The sequence below is a fragment of the Panthera leo genome, chromosome A3, assembly GCF_018350215.1.
Source record: "Panthera leo isolate Ple1 chromosome A3, P.leo_Ple1_pat1.1, whole genome shotgun sequence".
In the NCBI taxonomy this organism is placed as follows: Eukaryota; Metazoa; Chordata; class Mammalia; order Carnivora; family Felidae; genus Panthera; species Panthera leo.
Window position 1 is genome coordinate 117,021,664 of NC_056681.1, and position 21,856 is coordinate 117,043,519.

Here is a 21,856-nt window from a genome sequence, read left to right on the forward strand (position 1 = left end):
AGGAGATAAAGGCAGAGACACGCCTGCCCTCCTTGTGTCCTTAGGAAGACACAAGAGTGAACCCAAGGGTGAACCACTCGTGCATGCTGCTAAAGGCCTCTGAGGCTCGCTGAGGGTCATCACACACCTCTGGCAAGGAGGGAAAAGAGAGGCCGAGAAAGACCACACGATTCGCCTCACGCTACAACCAAAGACACAGGTGTAACCGGAACTCCGGGTTTCTGGCTTTTTACCCAGTACTTTTGCCCAGACCTGGTCGATTCCTCATTTCTTATGGACTAACCCGTGCCTGCAGGAGCTGTCCACTCACTCTCGCAGCTCTGCTCACTCTGGGAGCCATGGATGGTCTGGCACGTCACCCATGAGGAAGCCAGGAGAGTGACACATCCAGGGAAGCCCCTCTTTCTCTGCTGGCCTGGCTGCCCGGACCTCGAGAACTCTCATTGGGAAATAACTGGGGGTTGGTTGGACAGGACAGAGTGGGGGTAACTGCCCACCCAGGAAAGCTGCCTCCTCCTCCTCGGAGCCCTTGTGACACCTACTATGTCATGGTCCTTTGGCCTTGAGTCTGTTCCCATCTGTGGGCCTGCTCAGCCTCATCCTTATCCTCACCCTCAAGTGGGTTGTAGGACACTGTGGTGCTGGGTGCCTGTGTCAATGTGCAGGATGACACTCGGGCTCAATAAAGGCAAAGATTGTCACTGTTGCCTCTGCCACCAGTGACGACCAATAGCAAGGTGAAGGGGTAGAGAGGGAGAAGGAGGGGGAAGAGAGGGAGGGCGTGTGTGCAGGGGAGGGAGGGGAGGGAGGGGAGGGAGGGGAGGGAGAGGAGCCTTTCCCTGGATCTGTTCTTTCTGGCATTCGGGGTACATTATTCCTTCTCAGGGCCTCCTTATCCTCAGGTTTCCTCTCTTATCAGACCAGCCTCCTACCGCCCCTTGCCAGTGCATTGGCTCTTCTTTTCTCCATGCCCTTTGCTCACAAAAGTCCTTTTGCCTGGGAATGCCCACCCTGACCTCCTCCGACACACCTTACAAAGCCATTTGGAATCCTGTCCCCATGGGATCCTCCTGACCTCTCGCTCCTATCGTTGTTGGGTACACAGTCCAGCACATCACTGCTGGCTGAGGTCAAGTTCACTCTTGTTCTTCTGGGTTGCCTGACCTTTCCAGCTACACCCTAGGTTCTATGAGGGCAGAGGTCATCTGGTGTGTGTCCTGTATCCTCCTAGGACCCAGCCTAGGGTGGGGCATGTTGTAGGTGCCCTTGTGTTGCTTGGGGGAAAGCGGACATAGAAGGAGGAGGAGGTTTGGCTGAGCTGGAATCAGTCCTTCTCCCCCAGAGAGAGGGTGGAGGGGGCTTAGCTCCTGCAGGAAGGGTCACATTCCTATTCTCTGCCCTTCACAGGAGATGGGCAGCAAAGTGGTTTCCTGGGGGAAATATCCTGCCCAAGGGTCAGGCCCACTAAAGGATCCTTATTCAAAGAAATCAGAAAAGCAATCATTGCCTTCTCCAAAGGGGAGTGTGAGTTCCTTGCCATGGGTCATCTGGGGACCTTGCCTACTCTCCTTGCTCCTGGCTAACGTGTGCCTGTGTGTGGGCTAATGAATGCAGTGGCTCACAGTCTTGGCACAGCAAACCAACCGAGGAAAGGGAGGGAAGTTTCCTAACCAAGAGCAAGGACAACCAAGTTCTCATCACTAGAATTCTAAAAATAGGGCAACTTGGATGGGGAAAAAATGGCAAAGTCAGGTCTCTGTCCAGTGCCCTGGAAACGTTCACAGTTTTGAGGTTCTATCCCACCCACTGACTGAGCCCAGCTGGCCCTAGGGGACTTTCGTAGTCTGGGGAAAGCCTGTCACAGGTATAGTAAGAAGGGCCAACGCGTGGTGAGTCCTCACTGAGGGCCAGTAGGGCCAGGAGTAAGCCGTGCACAGGACACGTTTTGCGTCAGGGGTTATGAAAAGGGTTTTGCAGAACGGGAGCTGAGACCTTGTATTCACACGGCTCGTGAAGGGTGGAATTAGGAACGGAAGCCAGGTCTTCTTCATTCACAGTCCACGCTCATCACAGCCACCACCCTGTGCCTTTGAGCCACACGATGGTGAGGGAAATCTGGGCTGGAACTACTATGTGAGCCCAATCCACAAACAAAGTGGCCTGTGCAGATGCGGAGGAGATGCCCGTGCCTCTGCGAAGAACAGGACCGCGGTAGCCCAGCCCCGGATGGGAAGGTGAAACTCCCAGGAGGTCAGACCTGGGCTGTCAGCAGGTGCGCGCAGGGCCCCTGGTGGCTCAGAGTCATCGTCCGGGGTCCTGCGGGCAACCCGGAGCCCTTCCGTCCGAGCAGGGGGCACAGTGGGTGTGGCGGTGGAGGTCCTGCCTCTCTTCCTGTGTGCGAAGCCCCAGCTGGCACGGCAGCCACCCCCCCCCTGCCCCCGCGACCCCCAGCCACTCACCATGCTGCTCCAGAGATTCAAGGCGAGTGTGCTGGGATCCTGGAGTGGTTGTTCCCCCTGAAATGGAACCAAATAAGAACCTGCTTTTGCCCCTTAGGATGGGGTGGCCCGCCGCACACTTTGAGCCTCCCTGGCAGAGATGGCGTGGCCCGCCAGACTCTCTCTCAGCCCCAAGTGCCACCATTACTGGTGGGCACTTAAAGGACCCTGTCTGAGGTCAGGCTCAGAGGTGAGGGTCTGCAGGGGCAGGTCGAGGGTCTGGCCGCTCTTCCCTATCATCAGGTTGTGCATACAGAGCTACACGGCAGAAGGAGCAGGTGACAGGGAAGTGAATCATGTGTGTTCTGAGTGGGGGTGGGGGGATGGGAATGAATACTCCTCCTCCTCATTTCCAACCACTATCTGGACATCCCTGAAGCCCTAGAGGGGGCACAGGGACTCCAACAGGCAGGATCCAGGAGCCTGGAGGGAGGGACCATCCCAGATGCTAAGGCCTCAGAGACCTTGCCGAGCGTGCACGAACCCACCATGGTGCTCATGGTCTGGGCAGCCCCGGGCGGTGGGGGGGCAAGAGGCATTTGCCCAGTGACCTGGGGGAAGGGTGGGGGCAGCTCCAAGTCCCCTCCCTTCCAGGGATGGGTGTAGGGTGTGCAGAGGGAGGAACGTGGTGTGCTGCCCTGGAAATTCTATCCCAAACGGTCACAAGAGCTCAGAGGAGCCGAGGGCCTCCCAGACACAGGTGCCGCTCTGGGCTCCATACGTGTATTTACTCAAGCAATCCTGACAATCACCCTAGAGGGAGAGGATATTAGTAATGGCCCTGAACCCGCAGATGAAGAGCCAAGGCACACAGGGTGCAAACAACTCACCCGAGGTCACACAGCTGGCCCATTCCAGAGTCAGGACCTGTCTGGCCGGTAGAGTCCATGCTCTACCTTTGGGCTGTTGTGCCTCTAAGAACCCGCCCCATGGGGCCACCCAACCCCGTGGCAAAACCGCCAAGAAAGTAGAAGAGGGTACCACGGCGTTTCTCCCCCGGCACATGCTGGGCTTGCGGAAGCCTGGCTTCTGTGGAGGGAAGAGGGGCGGGGGGAGGGCTGGTCCCACCTCCTCGCAGCCCCCCTCACTCACCGAGGGTAGGGTCTGGTAGAAGAAAGGCTGGAAAACCACTGCGAAGGACTCCTCCTTGTTGTACTTGCTGGAGGCCAGGAGACGGTCCCAGCTCTCCTGAAGGAGGGAGCAGAGAAGTGTGCCACCTGAGTCCCCGCAAGGCCAGGCTGCCCCATCCTCCCACCAGGGAGTTCGGAACAGGTCCCCGGGTCAGAATTGCCCCTCTGTGCGGTTCTGAATGACATGCTTTTTGGAAGCTCCCCCTGGTCTCATACTTTGGGGCCCTTTGATGAACTACATCAGGGTTTCGTTTTCCTCTGAAGCCTCAGCATCACGTAATACCAGAGATGAACCTGAAGTATATTCTCTGGGTGATCGTGAAGTGCACCCCAGCCCACGAGCTGGGGCCCCCACACTCTCCTCAAGGGCGGGGTTCCGTGGAGGGATGTGCTATTGACCACTCCAAAATTGTCGTTTCCAAAGTGGGAAGTGCCGTATATAACTTCATATAGGGCTTTCTTCTTAAATAAAAATCATCATGTTAGAGGCGCCTGGGGGGGCTCAGTCGGTGAAGCGTCCAACTCTTGGTTTTGCCTCAGGTCACGATCTCACGGTTTGGGAGTTTGAGCCCAACCTCGGGCTCTGTGCTGACAGTGAGGAGCCTGCTTGGGATTCTCTCTCTCTCCCCTCTCTCTCTCTCTCTCTCTCTCTCTCTCTCTCTGCCCCTCCCCACCCTCTCACAATAAGTAAACTTAAAAAAAAAATTTTTTTTTAAATCATCGTGTTAACACGCATCAGGAGGAACTTGTGCTTTGAGCTGTTTGCTGGAAGGGACGATGGCACCCGCTGAGCCATCCACGCTCCCTTGGGTCTCTTCTCTAAACTAGAATGCTCATCATTAGGAATCCTGACTTGCCCATGGGTTGTGGTCCGGGGAGGAAGCCCACCCTGGGCACCACCAGCTCACCAGCCAGGGACGTGTGGTACAAGTGGTGATGACAACCAAAAGCATTTCAGAATGAATCTGCAAAATTCTCTTTGATCTTTTTTTTTTTTTCTAACTTTATTTATTTTGAGAGAGAGTGTGAGTGGGGGAGGGGCAGAGAGAGAGGGAGAGACAGAATCCCAAGCAGGCTCCGTGCTGTCAGCTCAGAGCCCGACACGGGCTGAACTCATGAACGCATGAACCATGAGATCACGACCTGAGCTGAAACCAAGAGTCAGACACCTGACCGACTGAGCCACCCAGACACCCCTTGATCTTTTACTTTAGGTTCCACCACCGCCCCCGCCCCCCACCAGGAGTTAGTCCCCACTCTGCTCAAGAGAGTACCGAAGTATGGCCAGAAAGTGAAGGAAGGGTAGCTCTCTTTGGTCCCTGACTCTTAGACCTGAATTTATGGAAGAAGTTCGACATGAACAAGTTTGCTCCCTCGTTCCTACCACCCCCGTTCTCCTCCGGGATCACCTGTCCCTGTGGGCCAACAGCCAGTGTCTGAGGGTGGGCTCACCAGATAGGACCACTGTGTCACAACCTCGGAAAGCTTCAAGGTCTCCCCTGAGTATCTGCAGGGCTCTTCTGCGAGGCTGCCGGTTAAAACAAGCCAGAGATGAGAGCGTGGTTGCGATGTTGGCTATTCATGCTGTCCATGGGGGAAGAAGGGAGCTGGTGGGGGGACCCTGGAAGTTGCTTAGGGAGTACGGAAGGAAAAGTTGGAAGTCTTACAGGTGTAGGAGGAGGAGGCACACGTCGGGGCGGACGAAGGGTAGGGTCGTTCTCATAGGACTGAGGGACACGACGTGCCCCGTGCTGTGCCTGACACACGGCAGCCAATCAACAAAATGCTGGTTTCATTTCACTTCCCTTTTTACCTGAGCTGAGTCCCTTGGTGCCAGTGAGAAACCACCAGAGCCTCAGAGAGATCCACCAGGTTCACAAACGCTTTGGGGACCTAGGAGGATACGAGGGAGAAGGTGAGCATTTGCAAGGTCACCACCACTGCTGCCCAGGGGCTTCTCTGGAACCCTTGGTTTGAGCCTGTTTGGTGTGTGGTTGAACACGGCAGGCCTCTCCTTGGTTAAGTCCCTCCTTTGGGACGTGCTTGGTTGGGGTCTCTCCAAAGCTGCCGGCACTGCCACTGTGGAAAGGTGTCATTCACCATCCCCTGGGGGGGCAGAACACCGCCCCACCACAGTGTCAACAGGGGAGTAGGACCTTGGTGGCAGCGGGACTGTAATCCTGACAGAAAAGCCGCCTCCCCGGGGATCAAAGGGTTGGGGTGAGAGCCACAGAGCTCCCCTGCTCATCATGGTCAGGCCAGAAATGGAAGGCCCTTGGGCTGTCACTGCCTCAGACTCAGAGGCCTCAGGAAAGAGGAGGGCCACTGAGACCCCAGTGCTCTATCCCTTCTTCTTCCAGAAGTCTTGCTCAAAACTCTTCTTGGATTGTGAAGAGCTATATACCTGACCCGGGTTTTTCTGAAAAGGCAAGAAAACTGGCTTCTCCACTTTGCTTTTCCCCTCGGTCTTGGCCTCCCTCCTGAGGCCACTTTCCCGGTCTCAGTGGAGGCCACTGGAGAATAAGCCGGAACCTGCCGCATCAGCCCTTGGAAGAGCAACTTCCTGCCGGCTGCCCGAGGAGTCTTTGGGGAAGGGAAACTCAGGGCCCGTGGTCCCGGGGAGCTGCAAATCTCACCTCCTGGTACAGGTAGTCCAGCACTCCAGCTAGCTTGAGCAGACCTCCCGCCGCGTGCCTGTGCTGGGAGAGGAGAAGCATGCTAAGGGCAGGTGGGGATGGGCCCAGGGGGCCAAGGATGTGCAGGCTCCTGCCGGCCTGCCTCTTTCTCTCCCCACCCCCTATCGGAGTCCTTAAATCCAGGAATAATGATATTTCCCCTTTGGACCCGATTTTCTTCAGATACAACTTCTTCCATCAGCCTCTGGGAGGAAGTCTGGTCCCAGGTTTTTGTCCATTCTCTGACTTCCCCAACCCATCATCTACCAAGAAAAACCAGACTCTCTAAAATGGGAAGTTCCGTGTCAGGGAAGGGCAAACCAAGGTCAGGGCCATTCCAAAGCTCTCAAGGAGGGAGGGGAAACCAGACTTATTCACAAAGACTGATGGAATCCCTTTTATTTTTTTAAGTTTATTTATTTATTTTAAGAGAGAGAGAGAAAGAATGAGTGAAAGAGGACGGAGAGACCATCCCAAGCAGGCCCTGTGCTGTCAGCAGAGAGCCTGATACAGGGCTTGAACTCATAAACTGTGAGACCATGACCTGAGCTGAAATCAAGAGTCAGATGTTTAACCCAGTGAGCCACCACAGTGCCCCTCCCCCCCCCCCTTTTAAGTTTAAGAATCACTTTCATCTGAAGAAAATCAGGTCCAAAGGAGGAACACAATTACCGCTGGATTTAAGGACCCAGATGGGCCTCAAAACTTCTGCAAGGCACACTTTTATCAGACCTCCCCCTGCCACATGGGCCCCCAGGGAGAAAGGGCTCAGGGAGAGAATCCGAGCCAACTCCTATTACTGAGTATTTAAAGACACCTCCTACCCCACCCAATTCTTTGTAATGAAAATATATAAACAAATGACAAGACCTCAAAAATCAACCCTGGTTTACCTTTCCAGGGTGAAAAAAATAACTAATGATAAATTTTGCAACAAGACAAACTCCTAAGCAGCCTGCAAACCAGCTGTCCCCTGAGGCGACGTGGCTCAGACAGGAAGACATGGAAGGCCAAGTCGCTGTTCTGTCTCCTTCGGGGACACAGGCAGGGACTCTGGAGACAGCTGCCAATCACTCAGGCTGGAACAGCGAGAAAGGGCAGCTCCTACCCCACATCCCTGCTTTGACGCAAAAGTGTCCTCTCGAGGCTGGTTCAGCCCGCTCTGTCACCGTAGGCAGCAGTAAAGCCTTTTGTCCATTTCTTATAGTCTAAGGGAGTCTCTCCCTGAGCATGACAGTCAGCATCATACTTTCCCTTCCGAAGAGTCTCGGGAACTGCCTAGAAAGGTCCTTGCTGCCCATCTGGACCACGTTCAGGGCATCCCTCTTCCCTAGGGTACCCAGGGATCCCTGCGTGGTTTGACCCCTATGTCAAACCCTGCTTTAGACACTCCTTAGTCAAGGTAGTGGCAAAACGGTATTTTAGCTTTGATTTTAATGTGTTAGTTTTATTTTTAAGGCAAAAGCATTTGTGCTTTGTTTGTACAACTAAAAATAAAAGTAAATAAGGCATAATGGATATGTGTATACAGAAATGCCTTGTGTAGGCAAGAATGCTTAAAGGCATAAATACATGAAAGAATACAATAATCCATAATGCTTGAATAGGAAATAAACTGTATGGAAGGAATCATGAATGAGTGTAAGCATCAATGAATGCATTCAAACATTAAAAAAAAAAAAACAAATGCTAGCATAAACAAACTCATTATGAATACAATAGCACATACCTGCATGGAAGAAAAGAGGATGAATTTATGGATGAATAGATAACGGGTGGATGGATGGATGGATGGATGGATGGATGGATGGATATGCAGAGGAATTCAGCAATGTCTAAATGCTTGTTTGAGCACTTCACCGCATGAATGCATAAATTCATGAATAAATGTTGGTGTGTATAATGACCAAAAGGGGAAGCAGAGAATAAACAGGGCATGTAAATTTCACTTGGCATTGGAGAAAACAGAGAGTAAAGTAGAAATATAAAGGTTCAAGATCTATATGCTACACACCCAGGAGATCTGTAGGAATATTGTTCCACAAAAGCTGGTCAGGGAAGGTGGGCCTCCCTCGGCATTCTCCAAGGGCTCGACATCAGTAATGGAAGGCGGGAGGGTGGATGGTGGGGCAAGAATCAGTGGGAGCATGGGGCATTCGGAGGAAGGCAAGAGCATATGTTGTGGGAGAGGAGCACAGGAAAGAGGACAGGACCTCAAGAAACTTCACCCGCCCATGCCTGTGCCATGGCCTGGTGGGGGCCCTGGATGGGGCTGAATGCACAGTGGGCAGATAACTGGTCTGCCATAGGTGGCTTACGTGCCTTCAGGCTCCTGAGGAAGAGTCTGTGTGCCATTTACGTCACCATAACCTGGGCATCTAAGCCACCCCTTATACTTTCAACCGATCCTAACCAGGACTAACCTCCAGTAAAGACTTAAGTCATAGTCACCTACATAAATAAACGCAGGCACACGTTTCATGTCTGGTTTCCAGGAATGCCAAAGAGCCTGGAAGTTGCAGCCTTCCTACAGAAATACTAGCTTCCCCTTATAACTAGAGCCCATGGGCCAACAGGCGACAAGAACACATATATCCTGCTTTTCTTCCCAAATTCAGCACTAAATACAAGCAGAGCTACAAGAAGCAAATGATTTTTCACTAGGAAGCGGATTTTCCTTAGTTGCAGAATGATTATTAACTCAGCCTCTCTACACCTCACTTTCCTTTCCTTGATATGAAAGATAGTACATTAAAAACACTGTCCCTAGAGATGGCTCTTGAGCCCTTAGATATCTAACACCCATTTATTTATCTGTCTGTTGCCCAAGTTCTGAAATAGCTGCCATCAGGCCCCACCTGACAGGTGTAGACCAGACAGGTTTAAGGTCATTCTGGCTGCCCCTACCCCTGCACCTGCAACCCTCTGCCTCCCAGCCTGTGGTTTACCTGTTGGGCGAAGGGACAGAGGTGACCCTGGCTTGTGTTACTGAAAAACACATTGATGAGCTTCCAGTCATTTTGAAAGTCAAGTTGCTGGAAAAAAAAAAGAAAGAAAGAAAAAGGACAAGAGCATAAAAGGAGAGAGTGGTAAGACCTGGCGTTAAGAAAACTCTTTCCTTTTCAAATCTGTCAATTTCATTACCCACACCCATAAAATCATATTTATGCATTTTTTTCCAACGAAGAAGTACATGGTAGGAATCTAAAGTTGTATAAACGCTCTAGAAGGCAATTTGGCAAGATGCATCAAGAACTATTTTTTAAGGGAATAACTCTTTATCTAATAATTCCACTTCCCAACATATATTTTAAGGAAACAAGGATACATGAAAGATTTAGCTGCAATGATGAAGCCTTGTTTATAAGCATGAAAAACTGGCAACAACATAAATGTCTAAAATAGGGGATTGCTGTATAAATTGTGGAACGCTCATAAGATGTAGCTGTTAAGACAGCGCCGGAAAATGTAATTATCGTCATGGGAAATATTACATTGAGAAAAGCAGGTTATAACAAGTAGCTACATCTAGTAACATCCCTGTTTAATAAAATACATACTTAGAAAAAATACAGAAGGGACTATACATCAAGTTGTTAACAGCAATTATCTCGGGGTATCAGGTTGAAGAATGGTTTTAATATTCTTTTTGTTTATCTGTGTTTTCTGATTTTTCTATAATGAACGTGTATTAGTTGCAGAACAAAAAAAAAAAAAAACTTTCATTTTGTTTTTTAAGAGGCAACGCGGTGCGCTTGAGAAACCTTAGACTGTCACCCAGGCTGCACTTTAGATTTTAGCTTAACTAGCTGTGTGAACTTGGGCAGGTCCCATGACTCCTTAGGAATTCAGTTTCTTCATCTGTAAAATTATGGGATTATGTTCAGGATCTTCTAGCCATTCTCCAGAATGTTATGAGTATTCTAGAAATTCTGGAATTCTCCCAGTAGGGGAAACACTTAATAGCATAGCTCCTGCACTCGCCACTGTTCCCATAGAACCTGAAATGACCTAGCTTTAATCCCCGAACTCTGTAATGAAGTCATGGCTGGCCCAGATAGCATCTTCCCTTGGTTCCAGCAGTCCAAGCTCAGTGCTGGTTACAGCCAGCTTGGTGGCAAGGCTTGCCTTGACCTGGTACTTGCCTGTAAGGAGGCCACAAAACATTTGGGGATGCTTATTACAAACTCATCTGAGTAAACAGCATCTGAACTGCTAGGAGAATGGGTTTGTTGAGGGTCAGAAGCTTGCCCCTGGCCCCAGCACACGTGCCAGTCTCAGAGCCTGAGGCCACTGGGCACACTGCCCAAGACCCCAGCATGTAGGTTACATGACCTCCACCTAAGACCTAAAATGAATATGAAAAATAACAGCAATCATCACCTCAATGTCATTGGCAACTACAGGCTTTCATTGGAGCAATGCCTCCGTGCCAGGCACCTCTGATGCCCCATTCAATCCTCCCTAAGCCTGTCCAGTAGCCTCTTTTATTACTCCCATCTCATAAATGTAGAAACTGAGGCTTAGTGAGGTCAAGGGCCTTACCCAATGTCACACAGCCAACAGGCTGAGAAGTCAGGATTCACAAAGTGTCTCCCTCTGGAAGCCAAGCTCTCAAGTGCCTTCCCAGGTGGGAAGTCAGTTTCATCTGCTGACTTTTAGCAGGACCACATTGCGGACGTAAGAAGAAGCCCTGTGTTTTAATGGACTCCAGAGAATTGCCACAGGAAGGGCATCTTTGGGGAACCCAGACCACACTGGTTGCTGTGTTCAGGGCACAGTGGCAGTGGGGTCACGCCTGCCCGGTGTGTTTGGTCTGACGGCCTCGGAGCAGACACGGGCAGCCCCGACCTCAGAGTCAGTTGGGTACTCACCTGGTTCTCCCTCATGCTCCGCACCAGTCCTTCCGCCTCTACCCGTAAGTCTCTGCAGAGAGGAAAGCGAATCCAACAGAGCTTTGTTGAGGGCTGGAAGCTTGCCCCTGGCCCCAGCGCAAGTGCCAGCCTCAGAGCCCGAGGCCACACTGCACCACCCCTGGCTTTTGCAGGGCAGACACTGACCTGATTTTTAAAATTAGGCCCATCAGGCAGACTGAAATCCATGCGGGAGACACATTTTGACTCTGATTTAATACAAACCTTTATTTCTAAGCCTCTTTGACTTTGCCAGCACCCACCCCCCCCCCTCCCCCGCCAACCCGTCCAGATGCCCAGGACAGACAGGAGTACACAGTCCCAGGGGAAGCCAGAAACGGGACTTACTGAGCACCAGTGTGGGCCACCACTGTCTTCCCAGGGGCGCACAAAGGCCTCAGAACAGAAGGGTTGAAATATCTGATGATGTCTGAAAGGACTAAAGAGAGAGCTGCTTTGAGGCTGTGGCCCTGCCAGCTGGAGGGGACCTGTGAAGGCAGACCCCGCCCCCCCCACCTCGTAGGGGGAGGTTCCAGGGTAAATCCACTCTTCCAAAGCACGCCCTTCACAACCTGCCCTCGGCTGCGAGGTCAGTCTCGGAGAGGGCCCCCAGAAGTGACTGGGGCTGAAAGCTAGTACCTGTCCAGGGCTAGGCCAAGCAAGCGCTAAGTGCTTTACATGTGTGAAGGGGAAACTGAGGCAGAGAGGAACTAAGCAAGCTACCCAAGTTCTCACGGTAAACTGAGGTTGTTGGGATTTGAACCAGAGCTTTGAAACACCAAGCTTTTCACCGTCACGCACCATCGACTCGTTAGGGGAAGTGTGCTAGGACAGCGACCCGGGTAGGCTGCCTCCCAGCCCCCCTTCCTCCTCCTGAGAGTGACAGCAGGGCGGGAAAGCTCCGGGGAACACATGTCCCAGAGCTGACAGCCAGAGGACCGCTAAAAATAGTGCTGTCAGGAGCAGTTAAGTTGTGTCTTGATCCCACGAGAGGAGAGGGCAGAGCCGGGAGAGTGTCATGGGAAGGAGATGCCTCCCCCCACCCCCAATCCCTCCTTCCCTTTTACCCCCATCCAGAAGGGCCTGGGGCTCTGTGGGAGCAGAATCCAGCCCATACTGTGCAGATAGCAGACAGCGGGCGGGAAGTCAGGAGACCGGTCTCTTGGCTTTGTCCTCCTGGACAGTCACCCAAGTCATGTGTGACTGGGTCTTCATCCTCAACCCAAACTAATGAGCTTCCTTTTCTAAGTCCTGACCAACTAGGAGGAGAAGCCCCTTCCCACATGTGGTGAGAAAACAGGAAGCTCAGAGGCCAGCTGAAGACGACAGGGACAGTGTATGCACACGCGCGTGAGTGTGTGCATGATTGTGTGCATGCAAGTGGGCGGCTGGGGGAGAGAAGACATTTTCCCTCGCTCCCCTCAGGAGAGCCTGTGAAAGCAAACGACAAGACATGAAAAGCTGGTGCTAGGTCTTTGGGAGAGAATCGCTTTCCAGAGTAGAGGTGTTTGTATCGTATTGCTCTTTTGTGATCAGACGGGACCATGCTCTTTTCGCATAAATCTTCCCGTCATTTTGTTTTAGGGCTGCCTCTCTCTCAGTCTCCAGTGAGGTCACAACGAAAGGCGCAGGCTGTGGGGCTGGACCACCTGAATTCAAAGGGACTCTGCCACGTACTGATCGTGTAACTTTGGGAAAGTCCATTCACCTCCTCAAGACTTAGTTTTCCCATCTGCAAAACGGCCACGGTGGGCAAGGGCATGGCTAGATCTGAAGAGCTCGGAGGTTCTGGGATTGAAGGACAGGTGGGCCGAGCCAGATAAAATTGGGCCAACCCTAACAGACCCCTGCACGGGCCTGGATGTCCCTGGAGCCCTTTCTCCTCGGCAGACTAGCTGCTGAGCTCCGGTCTGGCTCTCGGCTCCGCCCCACTTTCCCATGCCTTAGGGCGGCTGCACCAACAGCTTCGGGTGAGGACATTCAGGTGCAAAAATCTGCCCTCCCTGCCCCACCTCCTGCTGCAGCTCTGCCTAGTGGAACTCCTGGTCACTCGGCTGGTGTACGAGGGGCCACCAGGACTTTTTACCATGTGGGTGAGGGGCCAAAAAATGGAGACGAGTTGAGAAATCAGGCACAGCAGCAGCTGTGTTTGCTCTGCAGAGCCTAAACTACATCCCACCTTCCCAGACACCCCAAATATCCCACCATGCTTCTCATTTCCTACCCTTTAAAGGAAAATGGGGCCAAACTGAGGCAGAGCTGCGACAGCCACTAAGTTGTTTGGGGCATCTTCTTTTGGAACACTTTGACCTTCTGCAAGGGGACCCTGCCACCACTTTGGTCAGCAATATCCCCTCACCCGTCGGTCAAATCCTGGAGGCTGGACATCCGGTCTCAGCCTTCCCTGCTGGAAGGGGAGGGCTGAAAGCAGGGGCATTATCCTGCTCATCCCTGTCCTTTGCAGAGATCCTAGTCATTCCCAGGCCCTGGGAGAAGTTCACTGGCTGGGGTGACAGGGCACTATCTACCTCACTCGCTGTGCTCATCGTGTGGAGGTGACATTGCAGCATCTTTGCTCTAATTATGAAGTGAAAGGTGGTTTCCTCGTTCTTGGCTTGTGAGCACCAAGCACAGGTGACTAACATCCCGCTAGGCTAATGCAGCGGCATTAAGGGACTTGGGGGCTTCAGAAGGTCTTAATAAAGTTGTAAGGGACCTTTGACAGTAAATGAGAAGAGCCAGGTCACAAATTGCATATTCATGAGCACATTCGTATGTGAAAAGGCCAGAATGTTACACACCGATCATCTCTGAGTACCGGGATTAGAGTTAATTTTTATTTTCTTCATTTCGTTTTCCTGAACCCAATTGACATCTTTATTTTACGAGTAAGGAAGTTATTACAAAATGAAATAGACTGAAAATTAGACCTGGGTCTTCTCCTTGGTGCGGGGAGAGGGGAGTGAAGAATGGTGGAGAGTTTCCCTCGAGGACGTGCTACAAGTCCAGCCTTGGGGTCCTCGGGGAGAAGGAGCTTCAGGACTCTGCCAACTTTGAGGTCTCCCCTGGGTCCCTTAACCTAATGCCTCATGCCTTCTTTTTGCTCAGAGACCCTCAGACACATTTCTCACGCCCCTCACCTTTTGGGTATGTGACTTTTCATACCCTGGCTCCATGATGAAATAGCCAATAGGATACACGCTCTTCGCTAACCCAAATGCTGCTCTGTTGGGAGTGATGGGGACAATCTGGAATGTGGCCATAAAGACACAGGACTCACCTGTCACCACTTCCATGCATGCCTGCTGTGGCCTTCTGTCTGTCCTGCAAGTAAAAGCAAACATGCAAGCATCAGACTGCACCTGTCAACCCTTTCTCTCCACTAATGTGGTCTAGTTTATAACAAGCCGTGGCTCAGCCTCGCTCTGGTTCTGGATTTATCCTTCCTGGAGTCAGAGACACACCACAGATGGCTATGGAGCCACCAGAATAGGGTGAACAGCTTTGCTGGGTCCTCCTCTAGTCTGGCCCAAAGCTGGAAGGGGACGCAGCCCCGGTGTAGAAGGAGAAGGACCCCGGCCCAACCCTGCATGCTTCCCCCAAAGCAGAGCAAGGAGACAGGTGGTAGGAAGAACTCCATATTCGGTGCCTCCTCCTCCCCTTTCCTCCCTATTCACCCAGAGGACCCCAGGGGGATGTGTGGGCACAGGAGTGTCGGGCGAGGAGGCAGGAGGCTGGGTTCTCATCCCTGTTTTGCCACCTGCTCCTGAGGCCACTTGGAGCAAGCTGTCTCCTCCCTGGCCCTCAGGTTTCCCCAACAACCAAGCCAAGAGATGAGAGCAGATCCTATTGGAGGCTCCTCTCAGCTCTATGGCTCTGTGGTTCCAGAACAGTTACCATTTTTGCTTCTCCAGGTCAACGGTCCCAGAGTCTGGAGGCTGGAAAAGATAGGAGGTGTGAACAGCCCAGCCAGGGAAGGACGCAAGAGCCTGTCCTTGTGAGACCCCGGCTGCCTCCTACCAATAAAAGGGAGCCGATGGATCCAGAGAAAGGCCAAATCTGCTCATGAATGTCAGGCTTCCTATGCAACACGTTTGCTCATTTGTTCGTCAGAGCCCAGAGCAACCGAAGGTATGAATGTTTTCTTCGGAACAGCAAACAGCAACAGCAGAGCTTAGATTCAAACGCCTCTGTGTAGAATGTTAACCTCCACTTAGACACAGAAGGGGTTGTTTTACTGCATGACGTTTCTCATCTGAAATTCTGTTTATTGCCTGTCTCCCTTGACTCAAGTGTTAAGTGCATGAGGGCAAGAGTTTGTGTCTGTTTTGTTCTTGACTATATTCCTCGGACCCAGAACAGTGCCTGACACATCAGAAGTATTCAATGAATATTTGCTTGATAAGGGTTTTTTGAATGAATGACGCTTCTCATTTTCCTCTCGGTAAAATGCTGGACAACACAGGACACTCCCTGCTGAAGATGTTCCCTGACTTTGGACGGAGGCAAGACTGTGGGAAGCCACCTGGGCATTGTGTCCTTTACAGGCTTCTAGGGGAGTCTAGAATTGCGTCCAGTACATAGAAAGTACTCAGTGTGTATTAGCTATCATCAGTAGTAGTATTTTCACAGGTTCTGACACAAATTTTCTCTCTTGACTTTCTAGAAGATAGTGTCTCCAGGTGTCATGGTGACAGGTGACAGTTGTACTCACACTACGTACACCCAGTCTTCTGCTGCTTCTCTTTAAAGAGCCTGTCTATCCTTACCCACCCTGCTCAGCGGACAACCAGTCTGTAAAACTGGGTCACACTTCTGGAGCCTTCTTGGGAGAGCAGACTGACCACAACCTTCATCTAAGTGGGACAAAGTGTTTTTACTCCCCAGGAAGAAGGAGTTTGAAAGGTAAAATTTCCAGGGAAATGCGGCAAGCTAAACAAAAATCAGGAATCATAAACCAGGATGCCAGGCCATGAAGTCATGAGGGCAGCGGGCTGCTGGGCTGAGGCAAAGTGGGCAGCTTGTGCCCAAGCAAAGGGGACCTGAATGATAGTAGAGCCCCTGCCCAGAACAAGCTTGTTGGGGCTGGTGAGGGGAAGGAAAGAGAGAGAACAAGAGGAACAAGGTGGGGAGAGCGGGGGAAGAGCCCAGTTAGAAGTCACAGAAAGGGAAGGCTGGGACAAACCCAGCAAACTCCTATGTCTCCATCTTGCCTGCTGGCAGCCATTTTCTCTCCATATCACCTTGGCTGAATGCACTATGGCACTGGAGATGCAAACCTAAATGAGACACAAGCCTGGTCTTCAAGGAAGTTGCTAGAATGACCTGTAACCTCCCTGGCACAGAAAATTCCTAGAACTCTTAGTTAAGCAAACAAAGCAAAACAAAAGAACAAGTCATAGATATTACGTGCAGTATAACCCTATTTAGGCTACACACACTCTCTCCCTATATATTGGTGTGTGTGTGTGCACGCCTGTGTGTGTGTGTGTGTGTGTGTGTGTGTGTGCATGCGTGCTTGTGCAGACTGAGCAGAAGAGGTGATCAAATGAGATCTTCAATTTTTTATTCTGTATACATGTATTTTGTTTGATTTGTTTTAACATTTGTTTATTTTTGAGAGAGAAAGCAAGCAGGTGAGGGGCACAGAGAGAGGGGGACAGAGGATCCGAAGCGAGCTCCGCACTGACAGGACAGAGCCCAATGTGGGGCTTGGACTCATGAACTGTGAGGTCACAACCTGAGCCAAAGTTGGAAGCTTACCCACTGCCGCCCAGGCGCCCCTGATTTTTTCTTATACATTTCATATGTACCGCATGTTAGTTTGGAAAAATATTTTATGAGCATTTGTAAATCTGCTCTTTAAAGTTCTTTGAGGAGGGGCGCCTGGGTGGCTCAGTCGGTTGAGCGTCCGACTTCAGCTCAGGTCACGATCTCGCGGTCCGTGGGTTCGAGCCCCGCGTCGGGCTCTGGGCTGATGTCTCGGAGCCTGGAGCCTGCTTCCGATTCTGTGTGTGTGTGTCTCTCTCTCTCTGCCCCTCCCCCGTTCATGCTCTGTCTCTCTCTGTCTCAAAAATAAATAAAAATGTTAAAAAAAAATAAAGTTCTTTGAGAAAAAGTTGGTCTGGCTGAATTAAACAAACGCATACTACAGGCACAGGTAAGTGAGCCTTAGTTACAGAAAGTTCCAGGAATTAAGAAAAAAAAAAGTACCAGTGTTATGAATTCTTTTCTTTCTAAATTCACTGCTTTCCATGATTTTTCCCTGGCCCCGTACTTTCTATAAACCAGGCTGAGTTCACAATCGCAGTCTCTGGGTAGACAGGAAGGCTGCCTCCTAGGAGCTGTGTTTCCAGGTTTTACCCTGAAGGCTGAGGTGCCGTCTGTATGATGATAAGATTCTGGGAGCAGGGAGTCCATCCCTGACTGGAGCTGTGTTCAGTGCCAGGCCAGCTCACAGGAGGAGAAAGGGGGGGCCAAAAGTGACAGGCAGAAGCCCTGGGGTCTGCATAATTCATGAGCGCGAGAGCTCCCAGAGCTGCAACCACAGAGGGGAAGTCATCACCCCTAGCCAGGTCTGACTTTAGAAACCTGACTTAGGGGGCTCCCTTCACTGAACTTCTCTACCTACACGGGAGAGTGCTCGAGTCCTCCAGCAAGGGTCACACACATTCCGGGCACACAGGGACACATGGGCTCAGCAAACTCAACATGCTATCCGTGACGTGAAGCCTCTTTTCTCGATCACCTCCCCTTCCACACTCTCCCACTAGCAGACCCCCACCTTCACCCACACACTCAAGGTCACACCAGGCACAGATAGCCTTGCCTGCTAGGTTCCCCTGGGCCCCTGGTCTGTTTTCTAATGTGAAGTCTGGTTCTTTCTGGAGGGCCAGCACCAGGCATGGGGAGTGGGCCAGGGTTTGTGGCGAGGGGACAGGAGAGGGCCGCTGGGAAGGAGCTGTGGTAGGTGGAGGAGGGAAGAAGGCACTGGAGGGGATGGTGGGGGAGGGGAATGTCCTGGTTCCAGGGCTGCGATGCAGCAGGACTCTGGGGTAGAGCGGAGAATGCTGGCCTGGGCACCCCTTCCCAAGACCCGGCCAGGGTTGGGGTGGGGGGCGGGTCCTGCGGGAAGCCAGCACTGACCTGGGAAATCACACTGGTGTTTGGCTCTGCTCTCCAACCCCCTTCTCTCCAGACCCTCTTTCACTGCTCATCTCTCTCTCCTTGTTCTTTCCGCCTCACTCATTGCTTTCTTTCCCCCTTCATCTGACCATATAAAATATACCACCTAAAATCTATTAGCAAAGATGGGTAGATTTTTAAAAATTCACCAAGCATGTAAGGATGATTTTTTTTTAGCTCATAAATAGAAAGTTTCAGAGATGATCTTTAAATTTCTCTGTGATCTTTGACTTTATTTATCCATTGATTTAATTCTTTAATGAGAAACTCCCAAAGTTTCCTCATCCTGATGTAAAGGGAGTCATTCATCTGATTTAAACACACACACACACACACACACACACACACACACACACACAAACCCCTCTAGGGTTTAGAATGCTTCTGAGTCAGAGAATGTTCTTCTCTCCCAAAATGAAACACCTTGCCTGACTACCAGGCATGCATCTGAGGCTCACCAGTCCCAAACCCTGACTCCCACCTCCACATCCTTGAAATACTCACAGGTTCCACGTAGCCCAGGGCTGCCACAAATTTTATATCAGAAGGTCTCACAGAGTGGACTGCAAAGACAAGAACTCCTTTAAGAAGGTCTAGATCTGCATTCCCCACAAATGAGCCAACGATGCCAGATGGGAGGGGCAGGCCATGGCAGTGAAAAGCCATGGCAGTGGAAAGCTGAAGACCAGGTGGTCACTGGGACCCATAGGAACCCAGCTGAAAAGAGGCTCATTCTTCTCTGGAAGCCACAGGTATCCCATGGAAGGTCACTCATGGCCCTCCTTTTCCCTCTTGCCGGGCCCTCTTGCTGCCTCTTGCTTCCCTCTATCCCTTGGCTCTGCATTTCCCCATTAATAAGTAACCAGTAATGACCTGAAATGACCTGAAAATGACCTGGGTACAAAAGGGATAATGTCAGCTTGAAGAGTGCCAGAGCATGGCACTCAAAGAGTGCCAGAGAACATCACTCTGTGAACACACAGAAACCTCAGATGCAAGCCAGATGCAAATGGTCCACCAGGAAGCCTCCATGACCCACCTGGGCCACAAGCATTTGTAGAACTAAGTCTCCCTAGAAACCACAGACATACTCCTGGTCATGTTACAGGGCCATTACAAGTAAACTTCCTAAAGAGATCATTTCCTGAGAGGTGCATCGATTTCTTTTTCTAGCTACACTCCTTATATAACAGAATAGTAAGGATAGCATGCTTAACTGGAAACTGATAAGATAGTGCAAAGCAAACATAAGCAAAGCCATTAAACATGGTCTATAATGTAGCCATTTGATAGAATAAAGCCAGAGAAGACAGCCAGCTCAAGAGCAACACTCGTACCATCCAGGTATTAGACAAATCTAGCCTGTTATAGGAGAAAAATGTCTACTGTAGTAGAAAAATGTGCCACTGTAGTTTACATTACAAGATCCAGGAAGGCACATGAGTGACCAAGTTCTAACCCACAGCTCCTATGGCACCATCTGGGCCCCCTGAAGGTGAGCTCCCAGAAGTCACCCTTTCCCAGGCAAGCCACTGTGGGACCATGTTGGTTCTATCTCTGGTGTCCTTCTATAGAAATGGCTGAAGGGAAAGGAGGAGGTGTTAAGGACTGAGGCTGGGGAAGAGGCTTGGATGGCCAAAGGATACAAGAGGAGTAGGACTGGAGCCTCTGCTGACTACCTCACAAAGAAGATGCCAGCCTTCCAAGCTCATGGCTCAGGGTCACATACCTGACTTCGGAGGCACACTGGATCCTGACTTCTTTGGGTTGCATGAGAACGCAAAGTTCTTCAGGGCCTGCAACAGAAACCAAATATCAGAAACATCAACTGCCCTCGTAGAGAAATATTGTAGGTCCTGAAATCTGGTGTACTTTGACCATGTACTTGTTCTCTCTAGACTCAAAATTCAGAAGCAGTGATTATCCATAGTCATGTTCATCATAGTCCCCATTCACCTAGTAAAAGGGGACATGTATCTATTGACAATGCCCTTAGCAAGTGGCAGGTAAGGATGCCTCAAAACATATGTGTATTTTACCACAGTAAAAAAATAATTAAGAGACCCAGTATATCTAGACTAAAAAGTTAAAAATAATCCATTCCATGCTATCATATTTTTTATATTATCTACTTTCCCTCTTTTAACTTGCTTATCTGCATAAAAGCAGGTACAGGAGGCATTATGTTCATGTGCTGCTGGAAATGAATGGTAAACCAGAAACTGGGAAACTCGGGAGTCCCCGCCATATCAGTGTGTCCTAAGCCCAGAGGGGCTGTTGAGAGCAGAGAAGGGACTGGGTGACCAGCACTCGGGTTCACATGACCACTCAGGCTTCGTCAGATGCCCACACAGGTCCAGAGCAGTCTCTGCTGGCAATCACATAGAAGGCGTTGGGAAGGAAGATCATCTTTTCTCCCCAGAATCAAGAGTAGAAGAGGAAATATGCCAACAGGGGAAAACACACCATAAATAGGGTGCTTGACCACATCTCGCTGTCACAAGACACAAGTTAATTTCTCTGGAATTACTGATTTCGGTAAGAGATAAAGAATTTATTCTCAGCCCTTATCTTGTGGATGTTCTGGGAAGACCTCACCCAGATGCCTCCAGATAATTCACGGCATCTGCTCAAGGTTCACAGAGATAACAAGCCCATTTATAACTCTTTCTGGACGCTTCTGGGAACCACCAGCTCGGAATGCAGAGATGATGAGCCTCAAATTCCAGGAGATATGGTTGTGCCCTCTCTGCTGTACCAGGCAGCTTCACTGCTCCTGGGGGAAGCAGCTCATCCAGCCCATTCCATCCAGACCTCAAGGGGGCACCTGCCAACTTGCATCGAGATTTGGATATACCCACCAGAAAAGGAACCCACCCACCCACCCCTCTTCTCCTACCAGGACAAAGCCCTCACCTCTGGTGATAGTTGCTTTTCCAGTGTGTTCTCGCCAGGAGAGGTAGTGGCCTGGGTGAGCCCTAAAAGAAAGCAAATACAGTTCAGATTATTTAGCTGCAGCTTTAGATTTACAGCTTTCATGCCCTTCCTCCCAGCTCTATCTATGTGCCCAGCTCAGTAACGTCCCTTGTAGTAGAAAAGTCCAGGTTCATCCCTCCGGCTATCTCCTCCATTGTCAGGGACACCTGCTTTCATTAACACAGCCTATTAAGGCAGAGTCCCCAAGTTGAAAAGCAAGAGTGTTACCTGGCAGGGGTCAGTAATAACCCTGCATCACGCTGTTATCTAGCAATAAAGGTATAAAGATACCTTTACTGGCTCCTTAGCAAAGGGCAGAACTCTTAAGGTAATGTTGGACACCTAGCTGCTGTTGTTTGGGGATCCAGGACAAAGCAAGGGAGGCAAAGGACATTCTGGAATAGTCTGAAGGGTTAGGTGAGTTTCAGAGGTAACCGTGAGATTCCCGTGGGGATGTCGAGAAGGGTCTTGCTGAGTGT

The 21,856-nt window shown here is 50.8% G+C and overlaps 1 protein-coding gene across 1 annotated transcript in view; it reads right to left on the bottom strand.

Annotated features, from left to right (window-relative positions):
• PLB1 (phospholipase B1) overlaps positions 1 to 21,856 on the bottom strand; it is a 143,031-nt gene that overhangs the window by 79,156 nt on the left and 42,019 nt on the right. The window contains exons 3-15 of the mRNA XM_042933363.1: positions 21,318 to 21,379; positions 20,131 to 20,197; positions 18,906 to 18,964; positions 15,114 to 15,154; positions 14,497 to 14,540; positions 11,565 to 11,655; positions 11,178 to 11,229; positions 9,252 to 9,338; positions 6,265 to 6,327; positions 5,442 to 5,521; positions 5,081 to 5,156; positions 3,591 to 3,686; positions 2,460 to 2,516 (exon numbers count right to left, since the gene is read on the bottom strand). Coding sequence (XP_042789297.1) covers positions 2,460 to 2,516; positions 3,591 to 3,686; positions 5,081 to 5,156; positions 5,442 to 5,521; positions 6,265 to 6,327; positions 9,252 to 9,338; positions 11,178 to 11,229; positions 11,565 to 11,655; positions 14,497 to 14,540; positions 15,114 to 15,154; positions 18,906 to 18,964; positions 20,131 to 20,197; positions 21,318 to 21,379 — 875 coding nt within the window. The remainder of the gene's footprint in view (positions 1 to 2,459; positions 2,517 to 3,590; positions 3,687 to 5,080; positions 5,157 to 5,441; positions 5,522 to 6,264; positions 6,328 to 9,251; positions 9,339 to 11,177; positions 11,230 to 11,564; positions 11,656 to 14,496; positions 14,541 to 15,113; positions 15,155 to 18,905; positions 18,965 to 20,130; positions 20,198 to 21,317; positions 21,380 to 21,856) is intronic.